The 22022-nt window shown below is 42.5% G+C and overlaps 1 protein-coding gene across 2 annotated transcripts in view; it reads left to right on the top strand.

The window, feature by feature from the left end:
* The first annotated feature begins 10759 nt into the window (after positions 1 to 10759).
* LOC142183584 (alpha-2-macroglobulin-like) overlaps positions 10760 to 22022 on the top strand; it is a 44926-nt gene continuing 33663 nt past the window's right edge. Inside the window, exons 1-7 of one of the 2 annotated variants that reach the window (XM_075258717.1) lie at positions 10760 to 11202; positions 11278 to 11387; positions 18147 to 18330; positions 18859 to 19015; positions 20210 to 20262; positions 21054 to 21074; positions 21533 to 21701. In XM_075258717.1, the coding sequence (XP_075114818.1) occupies positions 11314 to 11387; positions 18147 to 18330; positions 18859 to 19015; positions 20210 to 20262; positions 21054 to 21074; positions 21533 to 21701 (658 nt within the window). In that variant the 5' untranslated portion in view covers positions 10760 to 11202; positions 11278 to 11313. Of the gene's footprint in view, positions 11388 to 18146; positions 18331 to 18858; positions 19016 to 20209; positions 20263 to 21053; positions 21075 to 21532; positions 21702 to 22022 lie in introns of both variants that reach the window. The other variant, XM_075258718.1, reaches the window with a different exon arrangement.

Genomic DNA, 22022 nt, shown 5'->3' on the forward strand with positions numbered 1-22022 from the left:
GATGACGCGCTCCCCGCTCTTAGGAATGGAGGGAGCCAGGTTGCTGCTTGTTCACAGTGCAGACTGAGAGTCATCTCCGGACACTGGCAGGCAGAGCTGCCGCAGCCCCAGCCTGCCGATGTCCAGAGATAACTCTCAGCCTGCACTGTGAACAAGCAGACATCGGGGATCCCTGGGCGGCCACAGAACGCCGCTGTCTCCTGCTCTCACGCTCCGCACGACCCCGCCCACATGCCTGGTCCCGCCCACAGGTCCGCCCTGGTCCCACCCACAAGAAGTGGGTAGTAGATCTTTTGCCTTGGTCAGTTTATAAAGTAGCTCACATGCTCAAAAAGTGTGAGCACCCCTGGTCTATACTGTCAGAGGGGGCATTCTTCAATGCCCAGCGATGACGCTGAGCAGTGAGGAACGCCCCCCCTCAATACTTGTCTATGCACGAGTACTGTGAGGAGGGGGGCCATTCCTCAAGCCCAGCGCCATCACATGATTCGTGCAGAAAACCACACAGATCCCATTATAGTCTATGGGGTCCATGTGGTTTCTTTAGGTAACCGCTTTTAAAATGTATATAGGTTCCCATTCAGGGGGTCCCCAAACGGACACCCGAATGTAGATGTGAACTGGGCCTAAGAGACAAGAGCCAGGCAGCCGAATACTGATAGGACCCCAGGACAGAATCAGGCAGGAATACTGAAAGAAAATGTATTTAAACAACATTTTAGGATTCTGCAAACGAGTGTGAAGTAATAATTGCAGGTATCTGTATGGTGGGCATTCAGAATGAGTCTTACTGCTGGATCCTAGGCACCCCAGTCGCACATTACAGTATGTGAGAGGTAGGCCATACAAGAATAAGCTCCTGTCATGTGACGTTATGGAAAAAGGAATAAAAATGTTTAGATATTTGGATGTCTTAGAGGGGTTGATCACGTTATCTTTATTTTCACAAGTGTCTTCACAACTCCATGGTCATACATATGTCAGCCATCACCAGCCTAAACTACAGAGTACTATGCTAGCAGACAGGCAATGGCACGGTGAGCTCTTGTGTTTGTTTGTACGCCTGTTCTCTGAGGGTATGTTTGAAGGTCTCCGGCAGGGAGCTGCCATTAGGAAACACTATTTGTTCTCCAGAGAAAGACCTTTGATTTACAAACTGTTCTGCAGGTCAGTAACAATTGCCCTGTATTGAGGAAAATCACTGCAGTCTCTAGATTATACAGATCATGGACTACCACTGCTGTACTGTATAGTCACTGGCTGCATTTTAGGGGGTGCAGAGGTTACACACCCTTGTTACTCTGCTACAGCAATATTAAATGGTTCAAACAGCAGATCTGTTGCTATAACTGTCTTAAAGGGGTTGTCCAGCTTCCAAAAATTGTCTGCAAATACATCGACAGCAGTGCTAAGTCCTTACTGCTCCCCTGTGCACCTTATTCTTGGCTTTATTTTTCTTGCTGCTCCTTGTATCACTGTTATTTACATGCAGTGAGTCTGTGAACAAACTACATTTCCCATAATGCATCTCCCTGCTCTTTCCTGCAGGTAATAAATCACACCTACATTTGAGGTCACATGATGCTGTGGTGTAGAATAATCCATGAACAACTTCAGATCTCAGAGCCCAGATCTAAGTAATTTTGGCTTTACTGACTTGCATCAGAAGAGGCTTCATAGTGAGTCTCTTTAGTACTAGTACTCATAAGTCATACATAATGCGCCCTGTGAGCAAGTAATGGCATCTCATGACCTGATGGAGCCTCAAAGCCTGGTGGGCTCTACCTAGTTCAATATGCATATGTAACGTCAACTCTCTGCTTTATCAAAGACTAGATGCCTGGCTACTAGAGATGAGCGAGTACTGTTCGGATCAGCCAATCCGAACAGCACTCTCCATAGAAATGAATGGAAGCACCTGGTACTTCTGCTTTGACGTCGGCCGGCCGCTTAACCCCCCACGTGCCAGCTACGTCCATTTATTTCTTTGCGAGCGTGCTGTCCGGATCGGCTGATCCGAACAGTACTCGCTCATCTCTACTGGCTACATCTGAGTCTGCTTCTATCTCTTTAAAGGTTAGTGTTCCCACCTGCCAAACTTCCTCCTGCCAGTCCCTGCATGCCTTTCTGTATATATGTCTGCTTCTCTGTTGTCTGCTTCATGATCTGTTGTTTGGAAGGATGAATCCTGTTCTCCTGTCTGTATATTTGAGTTATATTATTGTCTGATGTAGGTGTTTCTGTCTGACATTTTGGAAATGTGTCCTTCTGTTTTGTATAATAAACATTTGTGCTTCTGCTATGTTACCGATGCACACATATGTCCTTCTGTTCATTATTCCTATGTGCATACATTTGTCCTTCTGCCATGTTTGCATCTCCACTACCTTTTGGTCGCATGTCCTTCTGTCTGTCTTGTTAGAAGTAGCCTATATTGGTGACTAGATATCTCGCAACATTCCTATAAGTAGGAAACAAAACCCAACTCTATAACTCAGTCCCTATGAACCATTATAGGAATGATTTCAGTCCCCTCTATTACAGCCGTGTTTCCTCTAAAAACAAAAAAACCTAGGTTTGGACAAGGCAAAAAGTTATTTCTGTAACTGAGCAAATTCCTCGCCACAAATCACTGAAAAAGGCCTCAGGTTAAGGCAATGATCAGATATCACATGAATGTGGTGACTTAAACAAGGAAAACCAAGTACAGTGTGGAACATGAGACACGTGGGATAAGCAATGTCTCTCCGAGGCGGACAAGGTGATTGCCTGCATGTGTAATGATTTGGCATACGGCATGGCCAGTAAAGCTCAAAACTGGAACTGGAAGCTTCAGATTGAAAGAATAACGGGGCAGATTTAGGCCCCGACTGATGCGTAGAACGAGAGATACATGACTTGTACGACCCAGCGGCAGAAAAGAGGTCAATGCCAGTACGCCAAGTCTTGGGACTGTCTTCTTAAACAAAAAAGTAAAGGGGCAACTCTAACCTGTCGTTCCTTCTTTAAAGAAATACAACATTGGAGATGATAACTAAAAGGCTATAGAAGGAATAGAGACGCCTGTTGGAAGGTCGGTGTCACCATTTCTATGGACCATATCAGTTGATTCTAGTTACAGTCTGCTTTTGCCTAAATTTCTTTTGAGCTTGTTAAAGAGGACCTTTTATCAGATGGGCACATGCAGTTCTATATACTGCTGGAAAGCCGACAGTGCACTGAATTCAGCGCACTATCGGCTTTCCCGATCTGTGCCCCGGGTAAAGAGCCATCGGTCCCGGTACTGTAGCACTTTACAGTCAGAAGGGCGTTTCTGACAGTTAGCCAGGGACGCCCTTCTGCCCAGCAGCACCTATCGCACTGCACTGTGGAGCGGGGAGGAACGCCCCCTCCTTTCCTGATAATACTCGTCTATGGACGAGCTGTGTGAGCAGAGGGAGGGGGGTTCCTTCCCGCTCACACTCTACAGCACGATAGGCGCTGCTGGGCAGAAGGACGTCCCTGGCTAACTGTCAGGAACGCCCTTCTGACTGTAAAGAGCTACAGTACCGGGACCGATAGCGATTTACCCGGGACACAGATCGGGAAAGCCGAAAGTGCGCTGAACTCAGCGCACTGTCAGCTTTCCAGCAGTATATAGAACTGCCTGTGCCCAATCTGATGAAAGGTCCTCTTTAATACTTTTCCTTTTCTTGCTTATTTTTGTCTTCAACAAGAATGTTAAAACAGACACCCTTCTGCTTCTGTCGCCTTCCCCTGCATGGCTTCTGGACCCAGGGGCAGTCCATAGGGTGGCTGATCAGAGCAGGGGCCAGGTGTTGGATCCCCATCGATTTGATACTGATGACCTATCCTGAGCAGCAAAACTTCAAAAACAGCTTTAAAAACTCGTAGCACGTAACACCGGCTTAAAGGATCTTATCAGACTTCCCGGTAGACTATCTGCAGATCCTGCCTGTCTACTCTGACCACTTTCTTGGTCTGGCTACTAGCTTGGTTCCACAATTTGGAGTTGCTACATACCTATGTTGCAGCCGATTCTAGCAGAAGCATATCCAGAGGTAGCGACCAGGGGGGTCTCTGTCGAAATGTCCGCAACACCTTGTCAGGATAACTGTGAAGAACTTACAATCCTTTGGACTCCACTCCCAGTTTTAATGACAACCATTTATAATGTGCTTTTCCCCACGGTGACTCAAAGCATAGGGAGCGTTATGGAGTAAGGGAGTTAGGTGCTCCCATATAGGCTTTATTCCCCAACACCCACAAGGGTTAGTTGTTTGTACGGGAAGCCAATTTACCTACCAGTATATTTTTGGCAAGTGGCAGGTAACCGCATGTGTGGAAGAACATACAAATTCTTTTAACCTTACTCCAAATCCATCGGTGAGCCTTCCTATACTCCATATACATTATTTTAACCTTGTAGCCAGGAGATGATGTATGTCACTGTATGGATATATAGTGGCATATGTTGAAATTGTCCTATGCTAGAAAATCTTTCCAGTGTAAACCTGGACTAATACAGTGTGACCTCTTCCAGGCCACATTTTATGGGACAGACCACTTCTCTAGAAAACCACTTTTTCATGCAATTTTGGGTGGTCGTCTCAAAGAGGTTCCACCGTAGTAGAAAACGAGTAGAACATTTACTCCTCTGATATTTACTTTGGGTCTATATAGTCCTGGAGAATGAATGGGTTGCCCTTTGGGGTAGAGCCTAGTATCATAAACCATGGTACTTAGATATATACATGAAGAGCACATTTATATGCACACTTTATGATTTTACCCCTTGTCCCTCTTCTTGTTGTAACTCTGCTGTCCGTATACCGAGAGCTGGCAAACCGTGCCAGTATGATGAAACTATTTACTCGGAATAAAAAAACATAACGCCCACGAGAGACAAAACAAAATCCATTAGGGATCAGAGCAATGAGGCAGAACTTAGTCAGGTTACTTCACTCCATGTGAATTGTAGTAACGTCCAGTAAATGGTGACTCGTACAAGAAAACCCATCCAAAAACTAATGAAATGTTCCGCTAGAATCCTCTACCGAAGACTGAGAGAATGTGCAATATTTATTTTAATGTTGATGTGTTTTTGATCATTTTAAGCAGAATCAGAGGTTTTCTGCAGAAATATATTTTTAGAAACATCAGCCCCAAATAGGGAACGGCGTGTTTACTTTTCTGTGGTAACTCCATTTTATAAGGAGTCTATCACCTCCTTCAAACATATACGACTGTTATCGAGCACATTACAGTGACAAACATATTTTCGCTATTTTATTTGGAGTAAACCAACTTTGATGCCTTATGCAAATGAGGCAGTTGGGGCACTGGGGGCGGGCTTTCAGATTCTCGGAGCACTACTCAGACCCCTTCAATCTCCTGCCCCTGGTACCCTGTGCAGTGAGAGATGATCCTGCCGCTGCTATGACATGACACATTCTAACTAAACAGTAAGAGCAATGCTGCTGGAGATGAAGGTCCGCCCCCTGTGCACCAACTGCCTCATTTGCATAAGATTTCAAAGATGGAACAGTCCTGCTGTAGTCTCTGCATCCCTTTGAAAATAATGGTGGAATCCACTCCCAGATCCACTGCCAATTCCTTCGTGTGAACGTAGCCTAAGTCTCAGGATCGTGTGACATCCGAGACATCATAAAATGATCTCATATTTGATATTATTTATAATATATTCATTATCATTATTTAAGTATTTTTGTGAACGCCTCCCATTACCCCTCAGCAGTCATACCAAGAGTTAACATGTCATTGGTCTGACCACCATCTTAATGAAAGTGTTCACCTACACGGGACATTGTGTCCTACAGAGCTGACCTATTACCTGCAGTCAGACTTCATTACACTCTGTGGGGCTGAGCTACATGATGGAGACCTGACCCGTCTGTCCAGCTGAGGACACAGCATGCCGCAGTCAGTTATCGGACATACAAAACAACAATCTGGTTTCTGCTGCTTCAACATCATGGCAGTATGTTTTGATGGTGTCGGAGTCCTGCCGTTGTTGTTGTCTGCTGCGTAGTTTAGCCCTCATATGTCAGACACTTGTTTGTTTAAAAACATTAAGCACTGGCTTAAAGTGAGATTTCACTATTTAACAAATTGTCATGTCAAATATACAATAAAGGGGTTGTCTAGCTTCCAAAAATAATCTGCAAATACACTCACAGCAATACTATACAATCACTGTACCCTACTGCACCCTTTGCTTGGATTTATTTTACTTGTTGCTCCTTGTATCATTGTTATTTACATGCAGCGAATCGGTGGACAGACTACATTTCCCAGGATTCATCTGCCTGCTTTCACTCTCTGTGTCCCTTCCTTCTCCACTCTCCCCTGCAATGAAATCACAGGTAATAAGCCACTCCCACATCCGAAGTCACATGCTGCAGTGATGTTTCATTTGCTGGCTGCACTGCTCACAGGGAGGGGTAGTGAGCATGCAAATTAAATGTAACAACTGAATATAAATCAGATAGATGGTGCTGAATTTCAACAGGATATACATTCGGAAGTGATTTGTATTGATGTATTCGGCCATTTGACCCATTTTTTGTGAAGAATGGATACAGTCTTTAATTTATTTTGTTGTCTTCTACATTTAATGTTTACAAACTCATTTTTGGTGGTTCTGTAAGGACCTGACAGCAGTTTAGCTCCATTGTGCTGTCAGACATGTGACTTAACATCATAGATCTACCTCTTCAACTATGGTAAAGGCAAGACGGTGAGGCTTGGGACACAGGTCACAAAGTCAGGGCTTCACAAGACATCGGGTACACTTGCAGGAATAAAGAACAAAATTAGATCCCTTAGGAGGACTGAGTGTAATAAACAAGTGTAAGGACTTGCCAAAACAAGTATCAGCAGAGAGTCAGGGTTCAAACCAAAGTCAAATCCAAGAAGTCACAACCAAATCCAAATCAGAGACCAAGGGTGTTAACCAGGAGACCAAAGCGAGAAATCAGAACCAGAAGATCAATAGTAAATAAGTCTTCTCTAGCAGAGTAAGGAGCCCAAATGTTCAAGACTATCACAGGCACATGACTGACCTTCGGCAAGGTTTAAATACCCCAATTTAACTCTTAATTGGAAGGTGAAGTGGATCTCAGATTGAGTCTGCATCTTAAATCTCTGACAGACTTTGCAAACCCAAGTAGAATTTGTTTTGTGGTCATGGAAACTTTAAGGGGGTGATGGCAAACAGGAGCAAGGGCAATTGTGCTGGAATTCCCGACATTATGAAAATCAATGCATGTCCAATGTAACAAACTACAAACAAACAAACCCATAGGGTGGGATCCTTCTTCTAAGTCTCTGAAGGAAGGAGACTCTGATGCCCATTCCACCAAAAATCGGGGGGATGTACAGAGGACTTTTCTCCGCATCGGTTTCAGTATAAAAACAATAGAAACCCAACATACACTTGGTGGACCCCACTATAGTCTATGGGGTCTGCAGGACGGCCTCTCCTTCTTTTGGGTCTTCCAATGAACTCGTACGACGAAGAGCTCGGCGCAAGTGGCAATCTAACCTAACCTAACAAATTTACTAAAGCGAAAAGTTGGCCATGGATGGAAGGTATCATTGTAGGATCAGGCTATGAAGGATTTATATATATTTATATACTTTTTATGATACTCAATTATAAGACTAACATTACAGAATTTTTTACGCCTATAGTTTTGCCAGAAATCCCAGCTAAGATATATATTGTATTGTGTATGGTTAAGTTTCCTTTTAAGTATCTTGAAACAGTTTTTGAAAACACATTTCACATAAAAGGACTTAAAAGCATGTTAGAAAGGTTGGGATCAATACAGACTATATACTCGCTATATATATGGTATGTACTGTAGTGGCATTCCAAAGGTCTTTTACTTCAGAAATACCTTTAGTTTTGCAATGTTTAAAAATGGACGGGACATACATTCCTGGAAGATGGACAAAAGACAGTCATATAGAAAGCTAAGTGGGAGGATTACATAATAATCTAAATATAATCCAGGTCCTATAAGGTAAAACGAAAATACCACCATGGCTGTCTATCAGGAGGACACTACACGTATGAGAAGATAACCCGACCACAATAAGGACAGCATGGCTGGTTATCAGAAGGACACTACATGTATGAGAAGATAACCTGATTACAATAAGGACATCATGGCTGGTTATCAGGAGGACACTACATGTATGAGAAGGTAACCTGGCCACGGTAAGGACATCATGGCTGTCTATCAGGAGGACACTACATGTATGAGAAGATAACCCGACTACAATAAGGACAGCATGACTGGTTATCAGAAGGACACTACATGTATGAGAAGATAACCTGATTACAATAAGGACATCATGGCTGGTTATCAGGAGGACACTACATGTATGGAAACATAACCTGACCACAATAAGGACATCATGGCTGGTTATCAGAAGGACACTACATGTATGAGAAGATAACCCGACCACAATAAGGACATCTTGACTGGTTATCAAGAGGACACTACATGTATGAGAAGATAACCCAACCACAATAAGGACATCATAGCTGGTTATCAGGAGGATACTACCTGTATGAGAAGATAACCTGACCACAATAAGGACAGCATGGCTGGTTATCAGGAGGACACTACATGTATGAGAAGATAACCTGACCACAATAAGGACATCATGGCTGGTTATCAGGAGGACACTACATGTATGAGAAGATAATCCGACCACAATAAGGACATCATGGCTGGTTATCAGGAGGACACTACATGTATGAGAAGATAACCTGACCACAATAAGGACATCATGGCTGGTTATCAGGAGGACACTACATGTATGAGAAGATAATCCGACCACAATAAGGACATCATGGCTGGTTATCAGGAGGACACTACATGTATGAGAAGATAACCTGTCCACAATAAGGACATCATGGCTGGTTATCAGGAGGACACTACATGTATGAGAAGATAACCTGTCCACAATAAGGACATCATGGCTGAGTTTCTGACAAGTCCAAGACCATAGAAAGTTCCTACATTCATCGTCATATCCATTGGCAACCGATCAAGACAAAAGCTGTCACCACTAAGAAGGAAAATCTTTAAAACGCAGTACAATTTTTAATTATTTATATTTTCAAAAATTTAAACTTTTAATTATCAAAAAATTAAAATTTGGTTATTTGTAAATAATTTAAATTTGGTAAAGGGTTTCTTTAAGGTATATAAAGCTAAACTTGATATTCTCCAAGTCCGTTCCATATAAAGACACAAAAATAATTATTTCAGAACTTTTTGTTGCCAGTAAATAGGAGTTTACAATATTATTGAAGGGAAAAATTGTTCCGGCTTCAGCAATATTCTTACGGCCAAAAATCTGGCAAATCTTAGTTATTGTGGTCGTAAGGTTTCATTGGAAACCATTTCAAGAGGAAAGCTTTTATGGCAACATTATAAACAGAATCCATGACAGTAGTGTGAAGGAAGTCTCAGTATTTCACACCTCATCTAGAGCCCTGAAAAAATGGAACATTGAACAATATATGATTTTAGGAGACAAACTCATTCTAAGTAAAAAGAGGCCCAAAAATAAAATTTTATAAAAGTAGTGAAATATGGTAGAAGACCTTCCATTTCAGATTAGGGGATAGGCTGGCAATTAATATACAGTATTTGGTGTTGTAGGCTTAAAATTATGGGAGTCCGTCACCAGAACCCAGCATGTCAACTTAGCTCTTCAGGTAGATATCTATCTGGTGACAGGCTCTCTTTAAGAGTTCAATTTTTTAAAAAAAAATATTAAACAGAGGAGTAGCTGCCTCCATTGTTGAGATATTGCTGTCATTGCTTAAAACAGAGCTCCTTTGCATATCAACAAAAATAGGGATATCTCAGCAACAAAGGAAGAGAGTCACAGGGGGAAAATACTTCTTGATTCGGGTCATCCTAACCTAGCTATCTGCAGGGCTGGGTTGATATACTGGATTCTGGTGACACTAACCTATCTATCTGCAGGGCTGGGGTAATGTGCTGGTTCTGATTACACTAACCTATCTATCTGCAGGGCTGGGTGACATGCTGGTTCTGGTGACAGTAACCTATCTATCTGCAGGGCTGGAGTAATATGATGGTTCTGGTGACAGTAACCCATCTATCTGCAGGGCAAGGTGATATGCCGGTTCTGATGACACTAACCTATCTATCTGCAGGACTGGGGAGATATGCTGGGCGCTGATGACACTAACCTATCTATCTGTAGGTCTGGTGTGATATACTGAGTCTGGTGACACTAACCTATCTATCTGCAGGACTGGGGTGATATGCTGGTTCTAGTGACACTAACCTATCTATCTGCAGAGCTGGGGTGATATACTGGGATCTGGTGACACTAACCTATCTATCTGAAGGGCTGGGTGATATGCTGGTTCTGGTGACACTAACCTATCTGCAGAGCTGGGTTGATATACTCGGATCTGGTGACACTAACCTATCTATCTGCAGAGCTGGGTTGATATACTCGGATCTGGTGACAGTAACCTATCTATCTGCAGAGCTGGGTTGATATACTGGGTTCTGGTGACAGTAACCTATCTATCTGCAGAGCTGGGTTGATATACTGGGGTCTGGTGACAGACTCCCTTTAAGAATTTGTCGGGGAAATCAAGAAAATATCTTTCCAACCAGGATCTTCTAGTAAGCACCGGCACGTGACCTAACTACTAGCCAGGAATTAGCATGCCTGCTGCTTTACGGGCCAACAACTGGATCAAGCGATTATATGACCTATATATTGCTCCGGATAGCTCGGTGATGTTCTCAGTGAAGTTTCCTTTTCCTCGTAGCTTGGAAGAGGAGGGGGCTACCTGCAGGTGCCTGTAAGACACTGAATTACATTGTGTGCCCCCTATCTTGGCCAGGTAAACAATGCAATCGGGATATCTGGACGCTAGCCTGAAACGTTACACCGCCACTTATTTCCTCCTATTTAGAAATTGCCCCTATGACGGAAGCAGAGCCGACAATGTCTTGACATTCCCACAACAATTTAGAAATCTTATGTACCTGGGCATGGGGCCACACAAACGCAGTAATAGGATAGGATTCAAGAAAACAGTTCAGTAAACAGACACAAGGCAACGCAAACAGGCTTCATCTCTAACAGAGCGGTCCTTGTGCAAGGGTCAGTGTTTGTGTAACGTGTGTTTGCCAGGGGGGCAGTACACAGAATCAGCCTTATAAAGCCATCTCCTTCCAGCATTCTTCTTCCTGAATGTGATATCTGGCCAGCAGCATGTGGAGATCAGCTCTTGGACTGTGCCTGCTCCTGACTGGCATCCATGGAGGAGATTCTTCAAAACCCGACCCGTAAGTAAAACCTTTTTCTCACCATTCTTGAAGGGTGGACTTGGGTCTCCATCCATCCTTATCTGCTATGGTACTGTTATATTCTGCACTTCAGAGTGTTAGCTCTTATGGCACAAACTCCCAGACCAATATCATTACTTATATATAGTATTGTCCTCTTCTGTCCGGTCACCTGTATCCATATTGTAACTTTTACATAGCCTGTAGTTATAATATTCTGAATTATTTGTTGTTAATTATTGCAGTTGGCCATGACTATAGGACTTACTCTAAATCCATAATACATGTGTAGTATGCTGTAAGGAACGATCTCTAGTATTAAGAATATGATATAACTCCTTAGAGTTTAAGATTTGTCTCTAAAACAATATAGTAAATAATTTGGTTTTATTATTCACTGTGTATGTTTTGCTATACCTGTGCTCACCTCCATACAGTGCATTGTACGCTATGGAAAAGTCATGTAGATTGATTTCCATGCAAACAACTCGTAGGGAGTTTGATGATGGAGGGTAGACTGCATAGATAGAGCCCTGAATAGCTAGAGCCCTGCACACATAGAGCCCTGCATAGATAGAGTCCTGCATAGATAGAGCCCTGAATAGCTAGAGCCCTGCACACATAGAGCCCTGCATAGATAGAGTCCTGCATAGATAGAGCCCTGAATAGATAGTCCTGTATAGATAGAGCCCTACATAGATAGAGCCCTGAATAGATAGAGTCCTGCACACATAGAGCCCTGCATAGATAGAGCCCTGCACAGATAGAGCCCTGAACAGATAGAGCCCTGCATAGATAGAGCCCTGAATAGATAGAGTCCTTCATAGATAGAGCTCTGCATAGATAGAGCCCTGAATAGCTAGAGCCCTGCACAGATAGAGCCCTGAATAACTAGAGCCCTGCACAGATAGAACCCTACATAGATAGAACCCTGAATAGATAGAGTCCTGAATAGATACAACCCTGCATAGATAGAGCCTTGCACACATAGAGCCCTGCACAGATAGAGCCCTACATAGACAGAGCCTTGCACAGATATGACCCAACATAGATAGAGCCCTGAATAGCTAGAGCCCTATAGAGATAGAGCCCTGCATATATAGAGCCCTACATAGATAGAGTCCTGAATAGATAGAGCCCTGCATAGAGCCCTGCACAGATAGTGCCCTGAATACATAGAGTCCTGCATAGTTAGAGTCCTGCATAGATAGAGCCCTACATAGATAGAGCCCTACACAGATAGAGCTCTGCATAGATAGAGCCCTGAATAGATAGTCCTGCACAGATAGCGCCCTGAATACATAGAGTCCTGCATAGATAGCGCCCTGCATAGATAGAGCCCTGAATAGATAGAGCTCTGCACAGATAGAACCCTGCATAGATAGAGCCCTGCATAGATAGCACCCTGAATACATAGAGTACTGCAATGGATAGAGCTCTGCATAGATAGAGCCCAGAATAGATAGTCCTGCACAGATAGCACCCTGAATACATAGCGCCCTGCATAGATAGCGCCCTGCATAGATAGAGCCCTGCACAGATAGCGCCCTGAATACATAGAGTTCTGCATAGATAGCGCCCTGCATAGATAGAGCCCTGAATAGATAGAGCTCTGCACAGATAGAACCCTGCATAGATAGAGCACTGCATAGATAGAGCCCTGCACAGATAGCACCCTGAATACATAGAGTCCTGCAATAGATAGAGCTCTGCATAGATAGAGCCCAGAATAGATAGTCCTGCACAGATAGCGCCCTCAATACATAGAGTCCTGCATAGATAGCGCCCTGCATAGATAGAGCCCTACACAGATAGCGCCTTGAATACATAGCGTCCTGCATAGATAGCGCCCTGCATAGATAGAGCCCTGCACAGATAGCGCCCTGAATACATAGAGTCCTGCATAGATAGCGCCCTGCATAGATAGAGCCCTGAATAGATAGAGCTCTGCACAGATCGAACCCTGCCTAGATAGCGCCCTGCATAGATAGAGCCCTGAATAGATAGAGCTCTGCACAGATAGAACCCTGCATAGATAGCGCCCTGCATAGATAGAGCCCTGCACAGATAGCGCCCTGAATACATAGAGTCCTGCATAGATGGCGCCCTGCACAGATAGAACCCTGCATAGATAGAGCCCTGCAGTGTACACTGTATATAGCTTCCAATCTGTACACTGTAGCACTGGCGCCAGGAACTCCAGCTACTCAGCAACTGCTGCTTCTGACCATACTCCTAGTATACGGCTTCTGACTGCAGAAGACCCTGACTGATCTAATACTGATGCTCCATCTACACCTGTCATTTAATGTCCATTGCTCCTATCCTACGAAGGATAAGAATAACAGACATTAAATAACAGTAATGTTACCCGCGCCTATCAGAGCAGCCACACAATGCAGAGTTGGTAGAGAGTCTGCGTGTTGCAGTATCCTGTTCAGATGCCTTTAGGCTGTTCCGTCATTGAACCAAAGCACCGAGCTTGACTGAAATGGCATGACTGGAAATAATATCTGGGCTAGTAACATCTTAATTAGATTTTTTTTTTAAAATTAGGTATTCTGAGCCAATGTCAACAAATTATAACTAATCCTTTAAAAAAAATATTGTGAAATTTCCGCTTGATTTAGGTATTCAAGACAAGCCTGCTTTTGTATAGTGTGTGCGAAGAGTAAACCCTATAGGGGAGATCTATCAAGTAAAACGTTCCGGAATTCTGGCGCAACTTGTGCCAAAACACTGTCTATCGCACAGAACCTCACATTTATCAAATGTTTTAGAGATTTATACAACTTGTATGAAAAACAGACACAGCCTTGTGGGAAACGGATTGCCCCAACATATTTACTATACCGCACACTAGTTTTTTGGCATAGACTCCCATTTTGGTGCGCAGTCATGTTCAAAAATCAGATGCCCTTTGCGCTTGGTGGCATGCGAAATGCTAGGCTTAACAAATCTGCCCTTGTATGTCTTGTGCTAGAATCACACATGGGGGGGGATTTGCAAGGACTGGCGTTTCCTGCACCAGGTTTGCTCTTCTCTGCGTCAGAGTAAGATGCACCTTATTTATTAAGAGGCTCATATGTTTAATAAGTTAGGCGCATATCCTGCCCCCCATGCGCCCAAATCTCAAATCTGCTCCAGCTAGGAGGTGAATTAGGTTTGAGCTGTGTGGGAGAAGCCTACACAGATCAGCAGATGGGAAGCGCATACAGCACCATTTGTATTCAAGTAATAGGAGCGTAGTAGCACCCTTGTCCATTTAGGTGCGTCCAGGGAAGTACACCACCGCTGTCAGAACGCAACAAATCCCCTACTGACAGAAAACTGTCTCTTTACAGTGCAGATGTCTTTCTGCTTCTCTTTTTGCTACTCCCTTCTCCATAGACTTCTATTTTACAGATTTTCATCTGCACTATTGGTCTATGAAAAAAACAAGGTTTAGTTCTATTGTAAACGGAGGAAGAGTTTTAAGTAGCGATGAAACCCACATAACAATACCAGACAGTGTATGGTCAGAGTTGCTCCATCTTGTCCCACAAGCATTGCCAATCAATATATTAAAAAGTAACAATGTGAGATTAGTGTTGTGTGTCCAGTTCAGGGAGCGATAAGTAACTGACCTCTCTGCATTGCAACATTCTGGCCTCGGATCATCGGGTAAACATTTGTTGCAAGTCTTTTCTTTGGAATATCAAGAGAGACGAGCGTCGGGTTATCTACCGTACACTAAAAAAGTAACCCAAAAATGACCCTTTATCACCTACATAGGGGTCCTTCAACTGGGACCGTCTGCTTTCTCCAGGATATTTCAATGACATGTGGCCAAGTAGAGTGTGCACGGACAGTTCTGTATGAATAGTTGCCACGGGATGTATGTGCAACCCCAAACTCCTATCTAAAATAGAGGATTGTTTTGCAAACTCTGAACCATGAATCCCATCTTCGTGGGCCCTGTTGCCACATATGGCTATGTAAATTTCAGCAGTAACAGCCCAACTCTGCTGTATTATCTCTCCAGGCTAGGAAAACGTTGCAGCAGTCATATAAATAGGAGGAAATTACTTCAATGTGCCGAAAGCCTTGAAAAAATAAAAAAAAAATTGCCGGGTGGTGTAGAAAAAAAGATAAGAGGAAGTTTTCAGTAGCAGCTAGATGATAACGTTTAATCCATTTCTAATGAGTTGAGTTATCCCATTCATTGGTGTTACAAAGTAATTGCCTTGTACCGGTACTTAGAATTAATCCAGTTTTTTATTTATTAATACCATATGGTCATGCAATAGACTGGCAAGCTTCCTAGGCATGAAGAGGGGAAGTACATAAGTTGTGACATGGTTTATTGTCAATAATAGAGGCGATGATGGGTCAATGGAGTTATCTATAGAGGTGTTATCTTTTATTAGAACACTGTCTGTGATGTAAATGAGGTGACTGCTGCAAAGAAAACGCCATCAGAGTTGGAAAATGTTGTTCTATTATTAGGCATAGTGGTCAGAGTGAAAATTGCATGATTTACTACTTTTTGGGGGGGGAAAAGAGACATTGACTTGTAAATTTATAAAAAATTAAGTATTCATAAAAATATGTTTAACATAAAAACAGGATTTAAAAAAATAGGTCAGCAGCTATATCTGATTTAATGGGAAGAAAAGCAAAGCATGCAGCACTATTCATCTCATCGACGTGACAAACAGAACAATGGCCCCCTCAGTGCCTCCACCACGGTATAATGCTCCCCATACACACAGTATAATGCTCTCCATACACACAGTATAATGCGCCCCATACACACAGTATAATGCTCCCCATACACACAGTATAATGCTCTCCATACACACAGTATAATGCTCCCCATACACACAGTATAATGCTCCCCATACACACAGTATAATGCGCCCCATACACACAGTATAATGCTCCCCATACACACAGTATAATGCTCCCCATACACACAGTATAATGCTCCCCATACACACAGTATAATGCTCCTCATACACACAGTATAATGCTCCTCATACACACAGTATAATGCTCCCCATACACACAGTATAATGCTCCCCATACACACAGTATAATGCTCCCCATACACACAGTATAATGCTCCCCATACACACAGTATAATGCTCCCCATATACACAGTATAATGCTCTCCATACACACAGTATAATGCTCCCCATACACACAGTATAATGCTCCCCATACACACAGTATAATGCTCCCCATACACACAGTATAATGCTCCCCATACACACAGTATAATGCTCCCCACGCACACAGTATAATGCTCCCCATACACACAGTATAATGCTCCCCATACACACAGTATAATGCTCCACTCAGTGCCACAACCCACATCATTATGGCCTCCTCAGTACCCCACATATAGTATAATGGTCCACTTAGTTTCTCTACAAGCAATAGTAGTATAGTATTCCCCTCAGTGCCCCTACAAACAGAATAATGGCTCCCTAAGTCTCTGCACAAAGTATAATCTCTCTCTTAGTGCCCACACATAGCATAATGGCCCCCTCAATACCCCACACAAAGTATAATGGTCCACTCAGTGCCCCCACAAACAGAATAATGGCTCCCTACATCCATGCACAAGGTATAATGGCCCCTGACGCTTTATAATTGCTCTCTGAGTTCCCCCACAAGCAGTATAATGTCCAGTGTGAGCAGTGAGCTGGATACATTACGCACCGCTCTGTTCCCCGCTTCTTCTCTGATCCAGGGTTCATGATACTTAGTATCATGCACAGCAGAGCCCCCTAGCAGTAGACACAGTATATACCATTTATTAATCTGAGATATTTCTGATGGTTTTGCAATTTGCCATCTCACTGTCCAATGTAAACAGAAGCTTAAGGACAATTTATTCAATAGACGTTCTGATCTAGATTATATATTAATGCTTCATGTAGCCAGAGAGTTGTGCAAAAGCTAATAGTCCAAGGACAACTTATGGCCGAGTCTACAGGGAATCAGAGCCAGAGCAAAATGTGGTCCTGATATTTATATAGCCATGGAAAGGATATCGGGTTGTAGGATATTGGGTTGTAGGATATTGGGTTGTAGGATATTGGGTTGTAGGATATTGGGTTGTCATTCCATAGTCAGACTTTACGGATCAATCTGCTCCTTTTAACATTCTCAGTAAAATGAATTGTATGCCCTGGATATATATACGGATGCTGCAGTCAGGACCGTACAATATTTTACACGCTCTTAAGAAAAGTTTGGCTAAGGCCCCAAATAACGGGCTCATTTGTTTGTTGACCACCTTCTTTGTGTAGTCTATTGCTTAGTAAATGACTATAGTATTACCGTCAGTTCCTGACCTTGTCTTGTTCCTGACTATGATTCTGATCATTCCTTGTCTGACCGTTCCTAGTTCCTTGGTTTGCTCCTGCTCGTTCCTTGGTTAGCTCCTGTCATCCAGAAATCCAGGAATACTCTGATCTGCAGTAATGTCCACATCACTGTAAAGACGTTTTAGGGTGACCCTATCTATATACAGTACTGTGCAAAAGTTTAGCAGGTGTGGCGAGTCTTCTGATAGTTACTTAGACATTGTGGTATATCTATGTCATCTCTGGGTGTCGAAATCACTCCATACTTGGTGAGTTCCTTGGAGTTTTAATGGTATTTCCTATTTGTAACAGTTTATTAAAACCTTGCTGAAAATGTCTGGTCAAGTAAATAAATTAAGAACATTCCGATAACCTTAAGACTTGTATCTCCTTCCATCAGGAAGTATATGCTGTTGGTTCCCACTGTCTTGAAGGCCAATAATGAGCAGAAGTTCTGCCTCCAACTGTCCCATCTTAATGAGTCTATTACTGTCACCGTGTCCCTGGAGACTGGAACCCAGAACCTAACGTTACTGGAGAAACAAGTCACACAACCTGAAGAAGACAACTGTGTCACTTTTACCGTAAGTATGGCAGATCGGCCAATATAATTGTCAACTATTAGATAATCGTGATGTGCCGCCATTTATTTCTAGTTGATATATTAAATTTATAGTCCTCCAGAACACTAAAATGTATAACCACAGCCACCGATCCGGAGCTCTTTTACAGTCTCTCTGCACAACCGTGGCCACCTACCCCATGTGCAGGACAATTATATAAATGAATGGGGCTATCCTCAGGTCTCTGAATAGTGAGGTGGCCCTTTTTTAGGATCAGTGGTGGTTCAAGATGTTCAAGAGGGTATTGGGTGACTTTCTCAAAAGCAAAAATATCATGGGTTGTGGGAACTAGACATTTGAATGTAAATCATGGATCCTTTGATTTCATCCAATTGCCATATTTGGAGTTGGGAAGGAATTTTTTTTCTGTGATGGGGCAATTGGCGTCAACCTCATGGGGTCTTTTGCCTTCCCTTGGAATATTGGTGGGAATATTGATTTAATGGCTAATATTTCTATATATAGTAAAATAGTTCCATCTTATTTCAGCCACCTGCCTGTGAAGAAGCAAAGGTGGGATATATCAGTCTAGAAGGAGATGGTGAGACCCTGCACTTCAGGCACAAGAGAAGTGTTCTTTTGAGACCTCTAGAAAATCTAGTGTTTATACAGACTGACAAACCCATCTACAAACCGGGGCAGGAAGGTGAGAGTTTGACTATTTGAGACTAGCTCAGGCAGAACACAGGTTAAATCCAAGTCACCAAGTTCTATTGATATCGTTATATATCGCAGCCCTGATGAGATATTAAAACACAACATTTAATAGCGATCTACATAACAAACATCTAGAACAACGATACACATGGGAATACTTTACTTGTACCTATAATGTCCAGTGAGACTTCTCCAGAGGATCACCTCTTTGAGTAGACCACCCCTTTACCGAGACCATATTCCAGTATTACGATAAACATACTGGCCATCTCCTTTGAGAAGACCACCTCCCGAGAAGACCAATTTTAGGTGGCCATCTCTAAGAGGTTTCACTGTTTATGTATTACCATCTGAGAATTTTCCTCTAGGAAAGCAGCCTTGCACAATTCCTCTTAAGCCATCTCTACATTACAAACGTTCCAATGCAATGTTCCTCCATAAAAATTGTTATATTACAACTCCTGGCCTTACCACTCTAAGTTCAGTGGTTGCCACATGGATATGGGTAATCTGTCATATCTGTTTAGGATGACGGTTACTACTCCTGGTGGTGGTTATCCCTATAATGCCTTGTTTAGGACCATCCTCTTACCCTTTCTCCTCTGGTGGTGACTCCACCCTGCCAAAAATTCTCCAAAATGTCCCTTTTCTCCTTCCTACATGTTGTATCCCATATAGAGAAGAACTTATAGGAATGAGAAGAAGATTCTTTACTATACATAAATGTGAATGTGTTGCGCATTCCATAGGTTATAGGGAGGCATCCGCCTTTTTCACTTGCTGCCACGCCGATCTGATATGGACAAGCATACACATATGGCTACCAGCCATACTCACACCATTGTGATGCAACATCTAAGTCTCTTTACCCTTCCCCAACGTCACAATGGTGGACTATCCTACCTGTCTCTCTTAAGCTGTCTCTCTTAATATTAGATTTTAGAGTGCTAATGTCCATCTGGAATGAACATTCATCGATGACCATTGCAAACAACAAATGTTCCGACAAATCCTTGTTACATGAACGTTTGCCCCTTTCCATTTTGGCTCTGCGACATTAGTATACGCCATACAGATCCTCTCTTTTCTGTACTTTGAATACTCATACAGTTACATATGTTTATTAGATTAGATCCATTTTCTTCATGCTTATGACTGTACCTATGCTTCTTATCTTATATAGTCCACTTCCGTGTTGCTGTCTTGGATGAAACGTTTAAAGCAGTTTCCGAGAAGGTATGATGGTTTTCATGTTTTTGTAGATAATGTGACTCTACCAGGTTTCCCATTGTTAATTTGACAGATAGGTGATGCCTATATACTGTATTGTTGTCCTTCATTTAAAGGCATATTCGTGTTAAAGGTAATTTAACTGCTGACTGGAAATAAAGAGATTCTGTGAGTCCTATGCCCTTGGCAGGGAGGTTGTTGCTGCCGCCATCTTGGAAAACTAAGCCCAGATCTTCTGTGGATGTAGGCTTGCTTCAATCCGTCTGTCTCTTCATGTCATCCCAGACAGACTGGATGATGATAAGATCAGGGCTCTTCGGGGGCCGGCCGTATCATCACTTCCAGGGCTCCTCCTCCAAAGAGCAAAGATCACACCAAATATTGATGGGATTTACACTTCTTTATTCACTTCAACAACAGACTATTAACCCTTCTGTTTCTACTTCTTACTTGCAACTTGCAGATATTTCTGACCTCAGCATCTCCTCCTGTATCCTACGTTGCCCTAAGATACTAAATACATATAGTATAATTCATCAAAATGGGAACCAATGTGAATTGACATTTATTATCAAACAGCTGAAAAATTTACAAATAATTAAGAAATTAACTCATTATGACTAGATGTGCATTTTCGGCAAATTATTAGAATTGTATTACATGGTCATTGCTCTCAAATTCAACAAAGCAAAATATAAAAATAATAATAAAATAAATAAAATAATAATAAAATAATAAAATTAAAATAATATTTTTTTCATGTTTTTTTTTAATGTGTTTCTCGCTTTTTCTTTCAGTTGCCCGTGGTCTATGTTGAGGTAAGAAGATTCTAATTATTAATCCATTTTTTCCTTCTTGTTGGGCACAAGACGTGTAAAACCCCTGTTATGTTCACGAGGACATGTGATGCCTGTGCTATACACAGACAGCAATCCACACGACTTATCTTTGTCCATGGTTGATCCGTTTTTCTTTCTTTCATGGTTTTTCTGGGGAGGTTTTACAACATGTATTTCTTACTTTGTCTATATTTTTGGAATACCTTCCATGTGGCCGAGTCCTGGACGAACTTTGTATTGACAAAAAAAAAAACAAATGTGTGTATGAAGGCATTGAAATGAATGGATACGAATAATACGGACAACATACATACGTAATTTGTGGTTGTGTGAATAAGGCCTTACTCTAAGCATCATCAAAATGTATGGATTTATCACATGGGTTCATTGCAAGAAACAAATATGATGAAGATGTAACACAAGACTTCCTTTTTCAGGATCCTCAGAGAAATCGTATTGCCCAGTGGCTGGATCTGGAGACAAAGAGAGGAATAGTACAAGAGTCCTTCCTTCTCTCCTCTGAGCCTCGACTGGGAACATATAAACTTATCGCAAAGAGGCAAAGGGGCTCGCGAATCGAACAAGAGTTTGCGGTGGAAGAATACGGTATTTTTCTTCTTTTATTGATGCATAGAAAGGACACAAGTGGGCGCAATATTCCCGCTAAACCGCCCATAGAAAGTGGAGCAGTTGTCGGTAGCAAACAAAGTATCCAAGAGCAAGAAAAAAATGTAGGCAGAATTCTAATGGTTTGCCATGGGCAACTGATGTAATTGTTGTTAGTATTGTTACAGTAGCACCTATAACCACAGTGAAATAATCACACAATGTGAGGCCAACATCACATGCCAGACTGCTTTAACCTGTACCGGCCCTACGGTAGAGGGGGGGCCCATCCACCAACCCACATCAAGGGGGAAAGTTCGA

This window comes from Leptodactylus fuscus, chromosome 10 (assembly GCF_031893055.1).
Source record: "Leptodactylus fuscus isolate aLepFus1 chromosome 10, aLepFus1.hap2, whole genome shotgun sequence".
NCBI lineage: Eukaryota > Metazoa > Chordata > Amphibia > Anura > Leptodactylidae > Leptodactylus > Leptodactylus fuscus.